This window comes from Entelurus aequoreus, linkage group LG01 (genome assembly GCF_033978785.1).
Source record: "Entelurus aequoreus isolate RoL-2023_Sb linkage group LG01, RoL_Eaeq_v1.1, whole genome shotgun sequence".
NCBI lineage: Eukaryota > Metazoa > Chordata > Actinopteri > Syngnathiformes > Syngnathidae > Entelurus > Entelurus aequoreus.
The window spans coordinates 22,587,968-22,610,461 of NC_084731.1; the positions used below are offsets into that span (position 1 = coordinate 22,587,968).

The 22,494-nt window shown below is 37.6% G+C and overlaps 1 protein-coding gene across 4 annotated transcripts in view; it reads left to right on the plus strand.

Moving 5' to 3' along the window:
• The window catches only part of shq1 (SHQ1, H/ACA ribonucleoprotein assembly factor), a 130,850-nt gene that overhangs the window by 103,913 nt on the left and 4,443 nt on the right, over positions 1–22,494 (plus strand). For all 4 annotated transcript variants that reach the window (XM_062045859.1, XM_062045867.1, XM_062045851.1 and 1 more), the window contains one exon: positions 867–987. In XM_062045859.1, the coding sequence (XP_061901843.1) occupies positions 867–987 (121 nt within the window). The remainder of the gene's footprint in view (positions 1–866; positions 988–22,494) is intronic.

Here is a 22,494-nt window from a genome sequence, read left to right on the forward strand (position 1 = left end):
TGCACATATGTCGTGAAATCCACCAGAAAAACCAAGAGCACAATTTCGGGCCTTCACAATAAAACTGCTTTGCGCTGCAGCTGTGCTAAAAAAACAAGGGCCCATAGAAAAATAGCATACATTTACTTAACATTTACTTAACATTTACTGTTAGTATGGACTTGAAGAAACAATACCTAAATGCAATTTGCAGTAATGGAATGTTGCAATACATCTCACCTCCAATTCCATTCCTATTTCAAAATTGCACGTTTGAGACAGTCTTCTTTTCAGTTCAGATTCAAACTGTCCAAAGGTGTTTATGGTAATGAGAAAATATAAATAACTTTACATTTGTATATTGTTACAAAGTTGAGACATTTACATTATTAAAGTGCCGATTGAAACAAATCAAATCTTGAATAATCGATTTAGAACCCTTAGAATCTAATTTAAATTGATTTGGGGTATTGACCACGATAACCAGCCTTGGTAAAGACCTTATGCTTCAAAGTATTTGAATGACAGACTTCTGATGGACTAATCCTCTAAAATTGCTATTTAGGTTGGTGGAAATGAAACACATTTCAAAAGCATTTCTGACCTTAGCTACAATTAAACTGACAGATTTAAGTCAAAAAATTGGATTTCCTTTTGCTTTTAACTTGTCTTCCTTAGTTCTGTTCTATTTTTTCTTACGTATAATCACAATCAGAAACCGTTGTCAAATAGCATGCAATAAATTACTCATTGGAATAATGTGATTTTGCTGTGACGCTGTTCTCTACATGACAGGCTACAAGCCTGTTAAAGCGTGTTGTCAGCAGTCTGTCAGCAGCAATTGGGCGTTGTTACGAATAACAATGTTTCTATTTGCATGTCTATAGGGAAAGCCTGCGTCCTCAAATGCCTGCTTGATATTCACAAAGTCTTCAGAAAGAACGACCCTTCTTACATACTTAACGATCTGTATATTACGGACTACTGCATCTGGATCCAGAGGATCAAGTAAGTTCTCAGACACTCATTCATAACATACACGCATGCATACACTCCCAAGATCTTCATCTTCTGGGAATTTATTTCATAGCCAGGGGATGTGCCACTTAGTTCTTGTCGAGCAGTAATGCTCCAGAGTAGAAGATTAGACAATTCACTTCTGAGATTAAGGCCAATTAAATGCCGGACCAGATCAGACGGCATTGCAGTCTTGTTTGTCTCATGTGTTGTAGTACCATCAGTAAATCTTAAAATGCTGTTTCACGATGCACTCTGTTTAATAGCATGTCGGTATGTGCTGAATTGTCTCATATCCGCCAGTGTTGTAATCTTCTCCTAGCATAATTGGGCAAAAAACTACAAAATGAACACTTTGGCCAAACCTCCACATTTTGTTAACCTCGTGCACCTTTCACACACGAGCGCATTATTCCGGAATGAGCAGTGTTTCACTATTGGCCTGAGTTCAGCCAAGGGGTGTGCTTGTATATTAAAAAAGGTTGAAAAATGTGTGGCTGATGTTGTAGGCTCGGTGCCCAGATGCAGACACTATAAAAGGTCTGCTCAGATTTAAGTACTTTTTTCCCCTTAGTTGCATCTGCATTTCCAAGAGAAATCTAGAATTCTACTCTTAGAAGTCAGTCGCAGTGAATGGTGAAAGGATGTCTTTCCTCACAAGATAGAAGAGCAAAGAGAAGACAGCAGAACTTTTTTTTCAAATAAGTTTTTATCTTACTGTCAGCTCGCTGAAAAAGCAAATCTCTCTCTTAGCTTAAGGGAACCAAAGAAACACTCACTGCTTGTCCTCCATTCTTTGCTTTTTTATAGAAAAAAAACTAAATGTCAGCTTGACCTTAGACGCCTAGTACACTAAGCATTGATCATTAGATAAGCACATGTTCTCATAGCAAGGGCCCGCAATTCAAGAGATTTGTTGTCATATGCACTGCAGAAACAGTGATTACACAGAACAATGAAATTCTTACTTTGAGAGCTCTCTTCACACAGCTCAGAAATATTTTTTTAAAAGAAACTCAAGGCATCCGTAATTGATACATCTGCCTTTTGGGTTTGTCTTTCCTCTTGAAAGAAAAATGTGCCTTATCACCTTTTGTATGGGTCATATGAGCTGTCATAGTTACTGTTGAGGAAAAGATAGCATTCGGCGGATCAGTTTTGCCCCAGTTGGCAGGTGTTTGCTTTTATGTAAGTTATTTCTACACAATCTCCATCCATCTATCCATCCATTATAGGCAGTTTTGATTTTGTGCAGGATAAAAGGGGTACTAGAGCCTAACCCACTTGACAGAGCACATTCACAGCATACTCAAGAGAGGTGGAATAAGTTAAGACCCTGTCTACATTAAGGCCGGATAACTCCCTAAACAAATAACTATTTAGCCTAAACCCGGTGTCAGCCACACTAACCCATAGTTTAAGGTTCCCCTCCTTGGATATTTTTTTACACGGGTAAGTGCGCCGTCTATTTCTTGAATCTCCGGCTCTTAGCTCTGTATGGACTCATTGATCGTTTATAAACGGAGTTCGGAGAGGAAGTGTCGTCACAAAGAACGCGCCACAGCCAGCTTCATAACAACCGGTTTCCAATCGGAGGTAACCCCTAGAAAGATGGAGGCGAATCATCCAGACATGCCCGTGTTTCTCCTTCTTCAACATTTACAGGTGCTTGTAGAACTCACACATGCCTTAAGGGAAGGAAACGCACGATTGAAGCTATTTCGGATACAACACATCTCAGACTGCAACATAGCAATTTTGAGCGACAGTTTTGGTTAAGTCCTGGAAGAACGGCAGCCTAGTGGTATATGTTTTTCAACGATTGTGTTGTGCCAGATGAATGGCAAGAGAACTTTCGAATGTCCAGGTCAGCTGTGATTGTACTTCGCGAAAAACTTTGTTCATTTGTCGAAGAGGAGACAACAAGAATGCGGGCTCCCGTGGATCTGATGAAAAAGGTAGCGTGGGCTTTGTATTACCTGGCCGTCGAGGGAAGACTACGGAAAACAGTGAATGCATTTGGACTGGCAAAGCAGACTGTATCATTTATTGTCCGCGATGTATGTGGAGTGATTAATCAACGTCTAGTTTTGTGGTCTATAACTTCATGAAGTGGTTGCGGCCGTCGAGTAGGACCGCCAATTTCAGCCTCCAAGCACAGGCAGGATTGCAAGAATGGACAATGAAGGTGAAGGTAAAAGACTGAGGGGTGTCCTGACCAGATATTTAGATGCCTAGATTGATTGTTGTAAAATGTTCTTTATCACATTGTTTACTTTCACACGTCCATTAAAGATTTGATTTATGTATGATGGCTCAGGTGTGATTCACTACAATAGGGCTAGTCTAACAGCTGCTGATGGTGAGGCAAGCAATGTTTACTGTTAAAAGAAATGTGGCAATAGGCTACATTGAAATACTTCACATACCAGACTGCCGGGTAAGGATACACTTCCAGGTCAGAGGTGTTGCGCCGGGGATGGCGTCTTAAACGATGGCATTATGTGTGTTTGTGGATAGGGATAAGGTTAGGTGGGTTATATCCTGTATAACCATAGTGTAAACATGGCCTTAGTGCCATTCCTCCTCTCTTGTCCTTCCGTCCTCATTATGTTAATTGCATGTGCTAATCAGTTTAAATCAGATCTTTTTTAAGTGCATGTAAATATGTGAACCTAATCGTATTGACTGACATGCCCCTGTTGTATAAAACAAAAAAAAAGCTAAATGCAGTTGAACCGTTGTCGACAGCCTGTCTAAAACAATCAAGTTCTTGTCCACCGTGTTCTGCTTTAGGACTGTAGCTATAAATTATTTTAGTAATAGTCTATCGATTATTTTGTTTGATTAATCGAGTAATTGGATGAAACACACTTTATTGCCTTAATGCGTATTTTAGGGAAATAATTCATATAAACAAATATTTTTCTTGCCATAATCGTTTATATTATTTTTTTCTGATACATGCACATTATGAACATTGAAATTGTACTTTCAAAATGTGTGCATTAAATCATGGCAATTCAGATCAAATCACTGCGCACACCACTGATCCCGATCCCATATGTGCACTCGTGCGCAAATATGTCTGTGTATTTTAAGTTCCGGGCAATGCGGTCCAGATTTGATCAATTTCTATTAGTTACTCTCAAACGATTAACGAAAAGAACAGAATAGAAATCAAAGCTTTTTCTATCGGATAATTGATTAATCATTGCAGCACTTTTCTTATTACTTAATGAATTTTTATTACTCAATCAATCAATCAATCAATCAATGTTTATTTATATAGCCCTAAATCACAAGTGTCTCAAAGGGCTGACTCAAGCTCATGTTGACTCACATGGTCGACTGCTTTTGTCGACATCAAGTTTTTCCTTCTTTATTATGCATTTTCGGCCGGTGCGACTTATACTCCAGAGCGACTTATACTCCGAAAAATACGGTATTTCAAAATGGAACTGCCACTTACCTTGAAAACTTTGGCATGGGAACTAATGTCCTTTCTTCTGGGCTGTTTATTCATCCTCCTTTCCGTAACTACAAACTCTAATTTCATAAGTAAATGCAACCATTTGTAAAAAAAAATTGTATCACTGAAATAAGTATTTGTGCTTGTATGAGGCATGTATGGTCAAATATTTTTTATAGTGCTTGAAAGTGTGACGTGGAAACGCAATGCACTGTGGGTCTTGCTGGTCTCTGATTAGTCTTGCATTCAGCCATGTAAATAAGCTAAAGTTCCTAAAGTTTAGTTTTTTCTTTAAAAGTTCAAAACATTGCACGAAGGTGCAACATCAATAACTGTCACAATGGTTGTCATGGTCGCTTCAGGTAAAGTAACTGCTGCAATGGTTAAAAAAGTTTGGTAAGATTTGTCATTTCCAGCACAGAAGCAAAGCCAAAGAAGTTTGGTTAGTGAGCTAATAAAGAGATGATAAATAGCCTGGATAGCAGCCGTGAGACCTTCAAACATCACTTTTAACGCCATCACCTGGCACATGTTGGTGTCATCACGGCATTTTCACACTGGTAAGTTTGACTGAAAATGTTCCTTTGCGTTGCATACGTAGCATTTAATAGGGTGTTAGCGTTAGCTAAGCTAGCTGCGGGTTATGAACAATGTACATTACTTGGGAAAAACAAATACCCTTGTTCATAGATCAATAATTGAGATAACTTTAAATATTTCCCACATCAATGCACAGTGTATTTCAGACTTAAAATATATTAAGTTTAAAACAATTTTCCCCAGGAGATACCACGTAGTGACAGGTCAAGTTGACCCACATCTGAAAGGACAACAGTCTTCTCTTTTTGATGTAAAATTCCGAGATCTTGCACTCACCCAAATTTGGTTGGTCTTTCTGAGTCTTTGCATTTTGAAATGTTTGGCCCGTATAAAAACTGACTCCGTTAACGACCGAGATACAGGACAAATTTGTTAGCTTAATCAAATCTCGTCTACTGGACGTGCTCATATGAATAAATTCTACAAATTGTACTTATTTTTTAAGGGATCAAGCATTCGGAACAGGGTACAGTTCGTTTCAGTACAGTTCATTGATTTTTTTTTCTTTTGGACGGTCCATTTTAATCCAGGTTGTTGCTCTCTCAGATTACCGCAGGTACAGTACAGCCATGTAAACAAAAGCTTTGGCCAGCTACAATGGCTACCCAGCCCCATCAATTTATTGCAAAATCCTCTATTGCCCATCCTCCTTACATCCCTGGCAAAACTAAATGTGCAAGCAATTATTTTTGATATTTTCAACTGCTGCTGATGTTGACGCGAGAGGTGTTTGTTTAAAATCAAAACAAATTACACGATGCTTCAATTAAGTTGCTGTACAAATTTGAAACAGAAAATGTAATACACAAAATGAATACTGACTCATCATTGGTAGAATGGAGTTGTTTTCCCAAAGAGAAGAGTGTGGTTAGATTTGTGCATGAGTAACGGAAATCTGATTTAACACACTTGATTGGATGAGAATAGCAACATCTTTATTGTAAAATGTTTTGGATCGCTCCTTTTAACTTTAATCCACAATGACGGAACAAGCACGCAAGCTTTGGCGCATGAGCATGCCTGGAAGCAATGAAACCATGTTTTAAAGAGCTGCTGTCATAATTTTGGTTGGATTTTGCGTCATTGTTCCTCTGTTATTTTTATCGGCCTGGGAAGTTTTTTCCAGCAGCCCCAATGAGAAAGTTTTGTCTCTTCATGACCAGTAGTTATGGAGTGAGCAACCAAATGTAACCCTGAGGTAACAGAGCATAACAAAATAAAAATGTTGCTATTTCATGGTTATTTATTGTTATTTTTACAGACTTAACGATTTGTGTAAGCTGGGAAGTCTGTATGAGTTGCAATCACTTCAATCCAGCGTTTTTCAGTTATAATATACAGTTTTGTTGCAGCAGCCTTTTTGTGTAACGTGACAAGTTTGACGGGATAAGCATTGCTTACTTCTCTGTGATATATTCCCCTGTGCAGGATTTGTCATGTCTCTGCTAAGTAAGTCATCTTTAGGAGTGGAGCACAAAGATGATATGTAATCTTATACCCTCGGTGCCATCTGGGAATCTCATCAGTCCCAGCAGATGAGGCAAAACACGATCAGTTGCAAATAATAGGACAACGTGATCAATGGTTATTTGCAGGCCTGAGAGGGGTTGATTTATTTAATCTTCTCTTCGTTCCACATGCATTTCTTCTCATAACGTCCCCATGACCACAGAGACATCCGTTTCAGATTTACAACCTCGTAAAGACTTCACTCTGATTTAAGCCAAAGGGCAGGCCCTCCCTCTTACTCTCACACACTTGCGCACACAGTCTAAACAAAGATGCGACTCTGTGTTTAATCAAGAGCGCTTTCTAAAACAAAATGTCTGCTCGTATTGTCTATACATGGTGAAAGTTCCCAAGCCCTTGAATGCAACACAAATATTTAGGTACCATTAGTGTGTACAGTTTTTTCAAAACTGCATGGCTACTGGATTGTACAAAAGCTGACTTTAGTTTTTTAGTTTATTATTTCTTCGGTCAATGGTCAACAAAATAAACAAACAGTTTTACATAAACAAACAGTTGTACATTCATGAATTAAAAATGTTACAGACCGAAAGGGTTTAGGCTGAAGTTGAACACTTATTGCGCCTAACCCTATAAACAAAGTAAAATACAAGATGAGCTTCCAAACATTGTGAAAATTCCTTTTCACAACATATTATAAATACACATTGTACACAACATAAATACGGTTCAATTATATATACACAGTAAAGGCATGTGAAATATCCTTATACACATGTTAAACCTTTGCACCAATTATATACTATAAACAAACAATTATACTTCCATTATTATTTATATCCCACATTTAGTTTTTAATTAACATTGATCATAGTAATAACTACTGTGTTGATTCAAGAGTGATATATTTTTCCAAAACATTGGTCTTAAAGTGTTTTTTAAATCAATATGTGGAAATTAATAAGACTAAATCACAGCCAAGAAGACAAGGCTCGGTATTGGGACCTAAGTTATTTATACTATATTTAAATGATATTTGTTCAGTGTCTAATAAATTGAAATGTATTATGTTTGCAGATGATACAAATGTATATTGTTCAGGAGAAGACTTGAAGGAAGTGTTGAGGATAATAGAGGTTGAGTTGATTCAGCTAAAAAAAATGGTTTGATATTAATAAGTTATCATTAAATGATAAGAAAACTAAATTTATGGTGTTTAGTGGTGCAAGGACAAATTGCGAAGCAAAATTAAAATTAAATCTAGTGGAAATCGATAGAGTATATGAAACTAAATTCTTGGGAATAATAATTGATCATAAATTATGTTGGAAACCGCATATTGAATATATAAAGGGAAAAATATCCAAATCCATTGCTATTCTTTATAAAGTAAAACACATGCTGAATAAGAAATGTCTGCATATGTTATATTATTCTTTTATTTTTCCATATTTAACATATTGTGTTGAAGTTTGGGGAAATGTTTATAGAACAAACGTAGACCCAATAATCAAACTTCAAAAAAGGGTCATTAGAATAATACACAAAGCGTGCTACTATGAACATACCAATCCATTATTTATAAGTTATAATGCGTTAAAATTTTCAGATATTGTGTTTTTAAAAACAATGGAAATTATGTTTCGAGTAAAGAACAACAGCCTTCCAGCTTGTATTCTTAGGTTATTTCAATTAAGAGGAGAAAACTATAATTTACGGGGGATATGGATTTTTGAAATAGGTAAAGCAAGAACGAATACAAAATACAAATGTATTTCAGTTTTAGGAGTTAAATGGTGGAACAAGCTCAGTGATGAGTTGAAGACATGTACTTCTTTGTTAAGGTTTAAGAAAACATTGAAAGGTGAAATAATTGAAAATGATAAAATATAGTAACAATTACTTTCATCCCATTGATTTTTTTTTTCTTTTTAACGTTGATGTTCCAGGTAATCTTATTTTCAGTGAAGGGATAGGATAGGCAAATATAAGCCTTGGCTTCAGCCTATTCCTTTTTCGGTCATGCTTTTTCTTTTCTTTTCTTTTTGTGTGTAAATGTGTATGATTGTTATATATGTATAATCTGTACTGTTAAACTGGTCACACAAAATGGTTAATGGTTGATGGTTGATTATATGACCGAAATAAACTTATTTCATTCATTCATTCAAATGTGTGAATGGATCTGGAACATTTTAAGGAATCATCCAAGCTGGTCCACAGTTGAACCCCCCTGACAGAAACACATCTACTTTTTAAGCTTGTTCTTATGTTTGCTTTCTGAAAGACAGCTGAACCTCTGAGGTCATAGGGACTCTCCCTAGGTTTGAACCTCTCCTATAGAGACCGAGGCAGCATGTGCTTATGAGCTTTGCACGTCACAATAGCAGTGTTGAGGTTTAACAAGATCGTGCAGTTTTAATGTTTTTAACTTCATCTCCCAACCCACCTTAACTATATATTTTTTTACAATAGCACTCAAAAACAATAACCTGACTCTCACCAGATCCTTGTAGTTTGCTGAGCTCCGCACAAGGATCTGGGATCGAGGGCAATGCAAACTCCTTCAAGATAGCAAAAAATAATGAACCATCAGGATCGCCGGGCGGGATTTCATAGCTGTGTCGTAGCGCCGAAGCGAATGTTTGATTCAAACGACAATGGTGGCACGCAGCGAGGAGTCCTGTGCTGACATTGATTCCGCTATTGCAACTGTTTTGAGACATCGATCGAATATTAATTATTTAAAAGATGAACAGAGAACGGTTTTGAAGGCATTTATTGGTGGCAAGGATGTTTTGGCTCTTCTTCCGACCGGGTTCGGCAAGAGCTTGATTTACCAAATCGCTCCACTGGTGGTGAAGGAAATGGGACGAGTGTAGAACCCAGTCGTTATAATTGTCTCCCCGCTGATCGTCTACTGACATTGCTGCGTTCTCTAACGTTTCGCTCTGTCGTTATCCAATATGTCGGCTGTTATGTTTTGGATTTCCCAGCGTCGCTCTCATCAGCGTCACGGGTTGATTTCGATGTGAGTTTGAGTTAAAGTTAAAGTACCAATGATTGTCACACACACACTAGGTGTGGTGAAATTTGTCCTCTGCATTTGACCCATCCCCTTGATCACCCCCTGGGAGGTGAGGGGAGCAGTGGGCAGCAGCGGTGCCGCGCCCGGTAATCATTTTCGGTGATTTAACCCCCAATTCCAACACTTGATGCTGAATGCCAAGCAGGGAGGTAATGGGTCCCATTTTTATAGTCTTTGGTATGACTCGGCCAGGGTTTGAACTCACAACCTACCGATCTCAGGGCGGACACTCTAACCACTAGGCCACTGAGTAGGCTTTTCGATCTGTCGTTTTCCAATATGTTGGCTGTTCTGTTTTGGATTTCCCAGCGTCGCTCTCATCAGCGTCACGGGTTGATTTCGATGTGAGTGGTTGAAGTAGCACGTCATTCAAGATAACGGACAAGTGGTTTATCCAATCACATACAAAGATTGTTTTTTTTACAAGGCCCTGCCTTCTGAAATGCATTATCTATTGAGAAGTCCCAGATCCTTGTGTGGAGCTCAGCGAACCACAAGGATCTGGCGAGAGTCAGGTTACAAAAACCAGGCATCACACAGGAACAGTAAAGGCTGAAATACGCTCTCGTGTCACATCGCTTGCTTGACAGAAGGTGGACAATAACGCGGGCCTCCAAAAATTATATCTTTTGCGTTAACGACACGGACCACATAGTGTGATTGGTCTGCTTTTTTTAGTCCATAATTTCCAGGTTTTTCTTTCTGCCCGTCTTCTGCCTCAACTCTTTCAGGGGTCGCACAGCCCATCTTCCCACCCGTCCTCTCCTCTCCTGCTTTTCATTAGTAATCCATTCGCAAAGGTCAGACAAAGACCAAAGGGAAGTTTCTGACTTTGCCCGCCAAGCCACGCCCCCTTGGTTACTGTTCTCATGTACCACACTTTTGTCAAAGATAGCAGAAGATCTGCAATTACTTGCTCGAATTTCAGACAAAATTAGGTTAGCTTTCCCTCCCAATTTTGGAAATCTGTCACAGCGATCACTTAAGAGAGGGTTAAACTACTTTGCCCAAAACTACATTCATGAAATGTGTTTCTCTGAAGGCACAAATTGTCTGCATGTTGATGCAAAGTGCTGGCGATCAATGGGGGAAAAAAACAGCCGCCACATTGACTACACATTCAAATTTTCCATGAAAAAGAGTCCTTATGCTAACATTGTTACTTACCGTAATCTCCCTAATAGATAGCCACATTAAAGGAGAGAAGTTACGTAAAAAGCTACACACACAGGCATATGAAAGTAAATTGGGTAATCCGTTGTATTTATTGATGTAATGCTCTAACTATGGGATTTCCTCAACGATCATTTCTTTATTCAATTACAGAACTAACCTTTGAAAAAACAGTATTGTGCTTGTTTTTGTTCTCTTTGTCTTCAGTTTCGGAAATGGAGAGTTTTTCTTTTTCCAATCTCTCCATAAATCGTCTATCCTGTATTACAAGTGCCCCATGCATACCTAAGAACCATTTAAAAAAAGTAAACGCCAATTCTACTGATTTTTAGTTGTTGTAGTAGGAGGGCACTATAAATTCCCCGCAACATGATTGGTTGAAATACCGGATGGGAAGAAAGTATTGTACAAAAACCAAAGCAATTTTCCTATAAGAAATATTGTAAATCCAAGTAATCTTTCCCAGATACATAGATACAAACTAAGCACATAAATGAAACAAATTATTGCAAGTACAGTGGTACCTCAGCTTTATGGGTTTGATTTGTTTTGTGGTGAAGCTCGTAATCGTAATTGAAATAAAAGTTTTATGTGCTCAAATTATTTTTAATTGGCTGGCAATATAATAGCTTTTGTCGACTCCTTCTGATTCAGTAACAATTATGTGCCCGTACTGCTTTGCCAAGCTACACGCACACCTTACTCATGTTTTTCTATGACTTCTTTCTTCAGTTCAATCGCTCCTCCTTCTTCTTCTCAGTACTGTCCTTCACACTCAACTTCTTCGTTCCCATGGTTGAAAAAAGAAATCTTGACTTGTTTGCCACCCATTTGCTGCAAGCTAATGAGCATGTGGTACACTGAGTGTTTTGGTCGGATTTTAGGGCGGTGCCAACTAGCAGTGGGTTGGCTCATAACACAAATTTTTGCTTGCAAGCTAAAGCATAACAATTAGCCGAGAGACAGCACTTTCCCCCTAAAAAAAAACTGTTAGCTGAGGCTCTGTATGACAAAAGCCTTGGTGAATGCTCAAAACTCAAAAAGTATATACAAGTATTTATTTATTATATACGTTTATGATATTTTCTGTCTACTTTGTTTGCCCTCATGTATGACTCTCTAATGTGATGTGTAATTCCCTGAATCCGGTACAAGTTTATTAGAAGATTGTTCTGCAAGTGATGAGATTATGTCTTGGAAGAATCGGAACACTTTTGTTCAATCTAAATGGCTTCAAAGGGGATAACACACATTAATTATATCATACATCCCTCAGCACTAGAAGTGATCTGAGAACCCCAGCGGGTTAGAACAAAAACGTAAGATCTCACAGATAAAACTGATAAGTAATCCACATTTTCTCTCAGCGTGGTGCCACTCCAGCATTTTAGCCTCTATATGTAGTTAGCCACTGTTTACATAATTAGCCACTCCACTTATTACATTACATTTATTGATTAGTCTAAACCACAGCCTCTCAAATACCCTGAATAGGTTGTATCCAGTCATGTGACTTGTTTCTGACCAGTTTACTTCCGGTGAAGAAAGTTGTGGTCAACCAAACCAATATGGGTACTGTGCAGCAAACTATCTGAGTACGTAAAGGGCCTAGATCTGGGGCCGTACTTATCAAGCTTCTTAGAATTACTCCTAAGAAGTCTGCTAAGAGTTGACTTAAGAGTAAATAAATTATTCGCTGAAAGCTGCACTTAAAAGTTAGTTATCAAGCGTCTTACTCACACTTTCAGCGAAGTGTAGGACTGAATCTTAAGTGTCACACTCAGAGCTGAATTACGACATTACTATGTGCCGTAAACGGAATTTTAGGTGACGTCATTTCTGTGTCCATAGAAATGACCAATCACGGAAGGGAATCCGTTGTCTAAGAATAAAGAAATATCTTGGAAATATTTAAGTGGACAATGGGAGTGTATATTTTGACAATAAACTACAAAATAATACAAAACAAACTAGTCCCCGCCGGCACTCACGCTACCGCTCCCTCTCTTCTATCGCCCACACTCACTGACGTCACTCACCTCACGGCCACACACATACGCTACTGTCATAACATTTTCTTTCCAATTCATTAATTAGGCAACTAATTTGAAACTGGTGTGGGTGGCTCTATATATACTAGCCCACTGCAGCCACATGCAAAAATCAACAAAGAATCGAAAAGTATTAAATCTGTGACAAAAATAATATCCGCTCTGTCTAAACGATACCGTTTGATCAGCTGCTCGTCATCAAAAAAACATTGTTCCGTTCCCTGAACGTTCGCGCACGTCTCTCTCGCCTCAGTGCCATCCCCTGCTGGCAACTCCTAACCACTTAAGACACCTCTGAAGGTCTCTTAAATATCGTGGAGAGTAGGAGTGATTCTTAGACTTAAGAACGTTGATAAAAAGCTTTTATTCTTAAGTTTGAAAGTAGGACTAAATTTCGCAAATTCTCAGGACTTAAGTGTAAAATGGCACTCTAAGAAGCTTGATAAGTACGGCCCCTGGTCGCTAAAAGCAGATGTGAGCAAAAAATCTAACTATGCAACAGAATTAATCGCTATAAATTATCAAAAATATATTTATTGTGTGATCTCAAGGATTATCTGTCGGACGTGTTCCCAGACATGTTGAACTATCTGATGCTCTAAATGTCATTTTACACGACAAAACCGATGAAAGCTTGGAAATTGGTATCAAGACACTTCCAGATCAATCGTTTTTGCTCGGGTAAGGTTGCATTTCATGATTTAATGTTGTGTCTTGCGAGGACGAGGCCTTATAAACAATCTGGGAGAAGCACTCGATAGGCTTGATTCACTCTGTTTTTAATTTTCCCGTTATGTCAACCACTCATAAAGATAACCAGTCGCACGCGTTATGAGTATGTGTGATTTCCCGCTTCTTTATCAAAATATAACTAGATTTCAACATTGTGTATTTTCTGAAAGCTTTATTTATTTCTTAATAAACAATTCCAAAACAAGATAAAATACAAAGGTAATACTTAAATGGGAAATACTAAACGTTAAATGTATGTCAAACAAACCTTTAAAACAGTGATTAGTGCAAACTTGTGCGTTTCTCGTTGTTCCTTCGCAATATCCTGCACTTTTTTACCCTTCTTGATTACCTCTCGAGAAACTCTGAAGAAACTTTTTTCTTTTTCGCAATTTGAATGGTTTTAATAGCCTATAACAATGCAAGCATAGGGCATTTTTCTGCCAGAAAGGCAAAATGCCGCCTAGAACTCTTTGACAACAGATGCTCGCTTGATCACCACTTCAAGCCTCGCTTATTTATGAGCCAAGATACAACCTATACAACCTTTCAGTTTTTATTTAAAAGGAAAAATCAGAACTATCCAACCAGCATGGTTAAAAAATGTCATTCTTAAGCGACAGAAACCCAAAACAACAAATTATGGATACGCTTTTTGGATTATTTGTACACATACACAACATACCATAAAATAAAGTGGTGCGTCAGATTTTTTTCATCCCACTTTTCGTATGCTTCCTGTTTTCAGCACAAACTTTCACCAAAATTATTTTGACTCGGTTTTCGTAGATTGTCTTGGTTATCGTACGGTCAATCATCGCACGTAACAAACAATTTTTTTTGCTCGCATGTTATACCATAAAATGCTGGTGTCTCCATTAATGTGCCGTTTTTATTTAAAAAGTGCAAGATAAACCACCATGGGGCAAAAAATTATTTTTTGAGTGCCAGCACTTCAATAAGAAAGAAAACAATTGAATTCAAGAAAGAACGCCTAGCGAAGCATTTTTGGCTGTCATGAACAAATTTATTGGATTTGCATAATTATCTTTGCGAAAAATTGCTTTGTTTTTATTTTTGGAACGGATTACAAACAAAAACCAAAGTACCGATGTTTCAATGCTGTAAAATAAAACGTTGCCGCTTTACCCAAGACTGAAGTACCTCGTATACGTATCTAAACTAAGGGTGTCCAAACCTTTTCTAGTGAGGGCCACTTCCATAAAAAATTAAGGATGCAGCGGCCAATTTTATATAATTTGTACATTAAAGATCTTAAAACCAATATAATGTAGATCGATCAATATATGCTGCACTATAGGGTGTGCTCTTCCCTAAACGCAGATCATGTGCTGTTCTTAGGGCCCCGTGTTGCAAATGTAGCTAATAAAATTAAATTTTGATTAAAGAGGTATAAAAATTGTTTCACATAAATAAATAAAAAAGTGCAATATTGTAATGGGGCGGGAGCTCAAAATAAAATTCTGCTTAGGGTCAGTTTATCTGAGGAAAACATTCACAACTTAGCTTTGTGTTACAGGAGGAAACTAAGAAAATTAGTGCAATATCTAATCTGAATTGATTATCAATATTCATTTTGAGATATTACATTTCTGGTTATTATTCTTTACAAATATTATTATTCCGCCAACTGAAACCTTGTTTAGGGCTTTGGCACACTCGAAAACTTACCATATCTTGCAAAAAAAATTAAATTGTGCCCATGTTTGTGACAGGACGCACCGAAATCCTCAAGGTTTTTCGCCATTTTGGTTTTTAGGTCGCATTTTTCGGAGTATCAGGGCACTTGTATTTTTTCTTAGTTTTTCTGTGTAATGTTCTAATAAAATAAAGCTATGGGCTGCAATCGGCCCCCGGGCAGCACTTTGGACCACTCAAAGATTCTTCATGTCAATTTATCCATACAAGCAAGACATATGGAAGAATTAAGATACTGTTTCTCTGTCACCCTCTACTGTGGAGCCAATTTCCAAGCTCTGGGAGAAATATAAGTTATGGTCCCTATGAAGCGATTAGACTCTTTAGAATTTGGCCGTGAGCCACATGTCCGTTCTTTCAATGAGGCTTGGCTTGTAACAAAGAGAAGCTTATTTTCTTCCTGCTGATTATGGCACAGGGGTGAGACCAAAGTTCTGCTTCTACCCACCTCTTTTGGACAGTTTATCACTTGAGCAAAATATGTGCTTGTAAAGTTTGAAAATGTTCCAAAAAAATTTGAATTTAAATGATTGAGAGATTTATGCAATTATTTTACATTTACCATTTTTTTGTGCTGTAAATACCTATTGTCTGTGACTCATTCACATTTGATCAGTCATGTAACGTATTTCGGATCTATGCCTCATGATGCAATTGTGTAACAGTGAGTTTGTACAGCAGATCATTTTCTGAGACATCTATAGGAATTAGCGGTAGAAAATGAATGGATGGATGGATGGATCTATAATCAAGAACAGAGGTCTTCAACGGGGGTCCGCAGAGCATGGGGGCTGTGAGAGTTTAAAAATATTCTTCCTCTGCAATTTTTTCACATTGAGCCAACACACTGTCATCAAGTTGAATTGGAATAATGACATTATTATACACATGTTCGCAGTTATGATGGCTAGTGATTAGCGCTCTAGCCGTCTTTGCGATCAGTGTGTTACCCGCTAGCGATTAGCGCCCTAGTTGCTAGCTAACGGTTAGCACTCTAGTTGTCAGTTGGCAATTAACTGCCCTAGTTGTCAGCTAGCGATTACCACGCTGGTTATCTATTATTATTTATTATTTGGGGGTTTGGTAGTTGCCAGTGAGCATTTAGCGCAGTAGTTGTCAGCTAGCGAATAGCACTCTAGTTGCCAGCTGGTGATTAGCATGTTGGTTGTCTGCTAGTGATTAGCGCACTAGTTGCCAGCGGGCAGTTAAAGCTAGTTGCTTGCTGTTAAGCGGCACAGTACTGTTATTTGAATATCGTTAGTATTACACACTAACAAGGTACTTATAGGACCAGTTTAATGTAAAATGCAACCATACTTTCTTATAAGATAAGTTTTATAAGACAAGTTTTCAGAAGGAAGACTTCTGTTTTTCTTTATCTTTTGGAAATCCGGTGGTCTGATTGTTCCAGTATTCAGTCATAGTTCTGGATTTTATTTCTCAGAACGTGAAAGGTGCATTTATGGTTACTTTCAGGAAATCTGGTGCTCCAATGACAGATTCTTAAACAAGCTACTTATAGGACCAGTTGAATGTAAAATGCAACCATAATTTCTTACAAGATATAACAGTAGGGGGCCCCTGCTCCTTCTCGCCATCAGTTTGAAGGTCCTTGCCCTGGAAAACGTTAAAGATCTATAAGACAAGTTTTCAGAAGGAAGACTTGTGTTTTTCTTTATCTTTTGGAAATCCGGTGGTCTGATTGTTCCGGCATTCAGTCATAGTTCTGGATTTTATTTCCCAGAACGTGAAAAGTGCATTTATGGTTACTTTCAGGAAATCTGGTGCTCCAATGACATAGATTCTTAAACAAGGTACCGGTACTTATAGGACCAGTTTAATGTAAAATGCAACCATAATGTCTTACAAGATATAACAGTAGGGGGCCCCTGCTCCTTCTCGTCATCAGTTTGAAGGTCCTTGCCCTGGAAAACGTTAAAGATATATAAGACAAGTTTTCAGAAGGAAGACTTGTGTTTTTCTTTATCTTTTGGAAATCCGGTGGTCTAATTGTTCCGGTATTCAGTCATAGTTCTGGATTTTATTTCCCAGAACGTGAAAGGTGCATTTATGGTTACTTTCAGGAAATCTGGTGCTCCAATGACATAGATTCTTAAACAAGGTACTTATAGGACCAGTTTAATGTAAAATGCAACCATAATTTCTTAGAAGATATAACAGAAGGGGGCCCTTGCTCCTTCTCGCCATCAGTTTGAAGGTCTTTCCCCTGGAAAATGTTAAAGATCTATAAGACAAGTTTTCAGAAGGAAGACTTGTTTTTCTTTATCTTTGGAAATCCGGTGGTCTGGTTGTTCCGGTATTCAGTCATAGTTCTGGATTTTATTTCCCAGAACGTGAAAGATGCATTTATGGTTACTTTCAGGAAATCTGGTGCTCCAATGACATAGATTCTTAAACAAGGTACTTATAGGACCAGTTTAATGTAAAATGCAACCATAATTTCTTACAAGATATAACAGTAGGGGGCCCCTGCTCCTTCTTACCATCAGTTTGAAGGTCCTTGCCCTGGAAAACGTTAAAGATCTATAAGACAAGTTTTTAGAAGGAGGACTTGTGTTTGTCTTTATCTTTGGAAATCCGGTGGTCTGATTGTTCCGGTATTCAGTCATAGTTCTGGATTTTATTTCCCAGAACGTGAAAGATGCATTTATGGTTACTTTCTGGAAATCTGGTGCTCCAATGACATAGATTCTTAAACAAGGTACTTTTAGGACCAGTTTAAAGTAAAATGCAACCATAATTTCTTACAAGATATAACAGTATCTTGCTCCTTCTCGCCATCAGTTTGGAGGTCCTTGCCCTGGAAAATGTTAAAGATCTATAAGACAAGTTTTCAGAAGGAAGACTTGTGTTTTTCTTTATCTTTGGAAATCCGGTGGTCTGATTGTTCCGGTATTCAGTCATAGTTCTGGATTTTATTTCCCAGAACGTGAAAGATGCATTGATGGTTACTTTCAGGAAATCTGGTGCTCCAATGACATAGATTCTTACATCTGAAGACAGGCTTTATCTGGAGTATTTTGAAGAGCACCGACCGACATGTTGATTTCGTTTCTCTTCCTAATAACGATGAAAGGAACGCCAGATTGTAATTGAACTGTTTTATACAGTCCCTGCACAGTCAGACACACACACACCATTTCCTCCCGTTTTCAACAAAACACTTTGGCAGATGGAGGCGTCTTTGTCTCACTAGAAGTTTTTCCGAGCTGGAAAGAGCCAGCCCTTCTCAGTTTAACGAAGGCTAGTCACAACAGCGGCGTGGTAATGACTGGATTGTGGATAACGTTATCCCACCCCCTCTTGGACAGAGCTTTTGTATTCACCACAGGCCAAGCTACTCCCACCACAGAGCACGGGAGGGGAGGGGAAACAAGCTTGCTCCTCCAACGCTAACGCAATAATGACTTCCCACGGGGGTAAGAGAATACGGAGTGCTCTTTGAAGTGGCTGTTCTGCAGCAGCCTCTCTGGCCTCAGTCGCACTGTTGGATACTCCAAACAAGATTCATTCCGACCTTATTCAGCAGTCATCAGGCAAAGCTACCGTCATCGTTTAGTGTCATCATTTAGTCATTTTCAGTTTGTCAAGTCTTTTTTTCCCAAGGTGTTCATTTGTCATTCCAGTAAAAACAATTACCATAAATTCCGGACTATAGAGCGAACCTAAATACAAGCTGAACCCACTTATTTTTGGACACATTTTATTTTGTACATTTATTAACCACAGTGTAAACCTGTGTAACCATGAAATATTTACACAGGTGTTGGTATTCATTCACAAAAAAAAAAAAAAAAAGACAGTGCCTGTAATATAGCTCTTTTCCACCTAACTTTTGGTTCCTGGAACGTCTATTTCCTGGATCTATAGGTTCCTGTGGAAGTGTGTGGTTTGCGTTTCTATCACAGTTCAGGGTAGTTTATACAAATCAGGCTGAAGACGTATGAAGAAGTGTATTCATGCACACATTTAACAAATGACAGTGCCTGCAACATGAGGCCATTTTCCACCTAACTTTTAGTTCTTCGAACCTCTAGTTCAGGGGTGTCAAACTCATTTTAGCTCAGGGGCCGCATGGAGGAAGATCTGTGCACACGCGGGGCGGACTATTAAAATCATGGCATTAAAACTACAAAAATAATGGCAACTTCAGATTGTTTTCTTTGTCTTACTTTGGCCAAAAAAAGAACAAACACATTCTGAAAATATATAAAAAACTACCGGCAGCGGTAAAATTTAGATCCATGAATGAAAGAAGAAAGTCAATGAATGTTTATAACTGAATGAATTTACATATCCATAAAAATGTGTTTTCTATTGGATTATTATTTTTAATGATTGTGAGAGTGCCTTTGATTTAAATCAGGGGTGTCCAAACTTTTTCCATTGAGGGCCGCACACGAAAAAAATTAAAGCATGTGGGGGCCATTTTGATATTTTTCATTTTCAAATCATAACAAAATATATAAATATAAAGGGTCTCAGTCATTAAAATGTTAAAAATAAGTCAAATTATTATTATTTTTATTTATTTAAACGCTTACAGTAAATCTCTATATCAACTTCAGGTTGATATAATGTTTAAAAAAAAAGGTTTTATGCCTTTTCTGTCAAAGACAACTTTGTTTTTTATAGTAAAACTGAAATATACAGTATTTTCCCCACCGCCCAAAACATTCAGAAAGCAATGTTTGATGTGAAGTAATTGAAACCTTAAAAAGATCAATAATGCAGTGTTTCCCATAAACTGCCAAGATACCTGTGGCGGTGGGGGCGTGGCTATGGGCGTGGTCACCATGACATCATCGAGCAATTTGCATAATTTACTACAATGATATGATTTTCTCTAAAAAGGCTCAAAAAATGTATACTTACTAATTAATAATAACAGTTTTGTTTTAAACGTCCATCCATCCATCCATTTTACAATATAATTACAACACATTATGTACATATTTATATACAGATTTGAACAATAAGTTATTCACTGAAATATATTTATTAATTGTGGTTCTTACAAAAAATATATCTTATAAAAATATAAAAGCTAAAATGTCTCTTAAAGCTCTGCCCCTTTAATTAGTGCATACTAAATAATTTAACTTTAGCCTACTACTACAACCATATTATTTACCAGCAACATAAAGTGAAACAGAGGCAGAGGTGTCCTGCCACAGTCAGTAACAAATAAACAGAAAACAGTAGTGGTGGTAGATAGACACAAAGCTTCATCAAACATCTGATCCACTGAACAAAGAGCTCCAAAAATCTTGATCCTACACTTCTCTTTTGTAAAGTAAATCTGAACAGCCGATATGGGCATCTACATCAACTATATGATTTGCCTGAGAAGCTGGACAGGACAAAAAAATAAAAAATAAATTAAATTAAATTAAATTTTTAAAAAAAATCTATTTGTGGCGGCCTTAATTCTTTCGTGGCGGGCCGCGACAAATAAATGAATATGTGGGAAACACTGTAATGCAGGACACCATTGATTTTAATTCATTATTATTTGTGATCAATCACAGTGAAAAGATAAATAAAATCTCATTAGATATATTTGGGATCCAAAAGGTCCCCTACTCATATAGTGATACATTTTTATCATATATTTGTTTTACTTTCAACACTTAAATTACGAGATCAACTTCAGATATATATGTCCTGTTTGTTTTATGCTCTTATGTCAAAGAAAACATTGTTTTTATATGGCAACCACACAAAATATGCAATATTTTCCACATAAAACATTTTAAAGCGAAATATTTGAAGTAATTGGAGTCTTGAATAGGTCAATAATTGATTATAACATTGAATTTAAAAAAAAAAAAAAAAAATTTTTTTTAGCAATGGCAAAAAAAGCAAAATAAAGAAAAACAAACAGCCTGCGTGGCAGCTCTGTGTTAACATTGCAACTTTTCCTCTTTAGATTTCACCTCATTCCACTTTTTTCAATGTTTATTTTTAATTTTTGCAATAGCATTTCCAGAATGTGTGGCGGGCCGCTAAACAATTAGCTGCGGGCCGCAAATGGCCTCCGGGCCGCACTTTGGACACCCCTGATTTAAATTGAACAATTTCATTGGTCTGATGTGAGCAGGCTAAATTTATTGGCGGCATGTGCAGCTAGTGAACCCTGATAAGTCCATAAATTAGTAACAGCATTGTATAAAGCGCAGGGTTCCAAGCGTGGGAGAATAGACCTATAGCCTGGAAATTACGGTACACGCTTAAAATGAAATTGATTACTAAGGGCCCGGTAGCAACCAGCAATAATGAACTTAATTTAAAATGTTAATGACAGCCAAAGAGTCCCCCCACCCCACCCCCCATTCAGACGTATACCTCCCATATTGAAATGACGCAGTGTAAATGCTAGTGACCCACAGAGGTCAGCTTGTAATTACTGTGGCAACAGGCCAAGCACATGTCACCCAAATCCACTGGGGTCGGTTTTAGGGTTTCAACACACTTGTAATCCGACACTCTAAACAGGATTAAAAATGAAGATTCGGTTATCGCTTGTATTTTTTGTTTAACATGCCCACTCAGGCAAATCATATTGTTGATGTAGATGCCCATATCTGCTGTACAGATTTACTTCACACAAGAGAAGTGTGGGTTATTTCTCTCTTTGCCTTATTTGTATTTGACTTTATTAAATGGATGTATTTCATGTTTGAAGGCGATAGAAAGAAAAAGAACAAAAAAAGACAGACGGGAAATTTGCAAGGACGAGGGGGATAAAACAAAGAGACAACAACAGAACTCCATCAGCACATAGGATATGTACATCTATGATATGGAAAATAATAAGAAATAGGATACGTACATCCATGATATGGAAAATTATAACAAAGAACCAGTTAATGAAGTAGATACTAATAACAAAAAAATGACAATGAACATTATTGCACTACAAATGAAGCAATAAAAATACCAATACAAATGGATAGTTGATCATGAATAATAATTACCTCTATCAACATTACAATTGCTTCAAATGCAACAATACATAAATGTAATGAATACTTGAATTACAAAAGAAAGCAGATAATTAAGGGGGAAGGAAGAGGAGCGGACTATATTAACCTTATACATTGTTATGGTAGAAATAGGTTAAGCTTTAGCATTTTGGGGGAGCGGGGGAATGTTAATACTGTATGTTT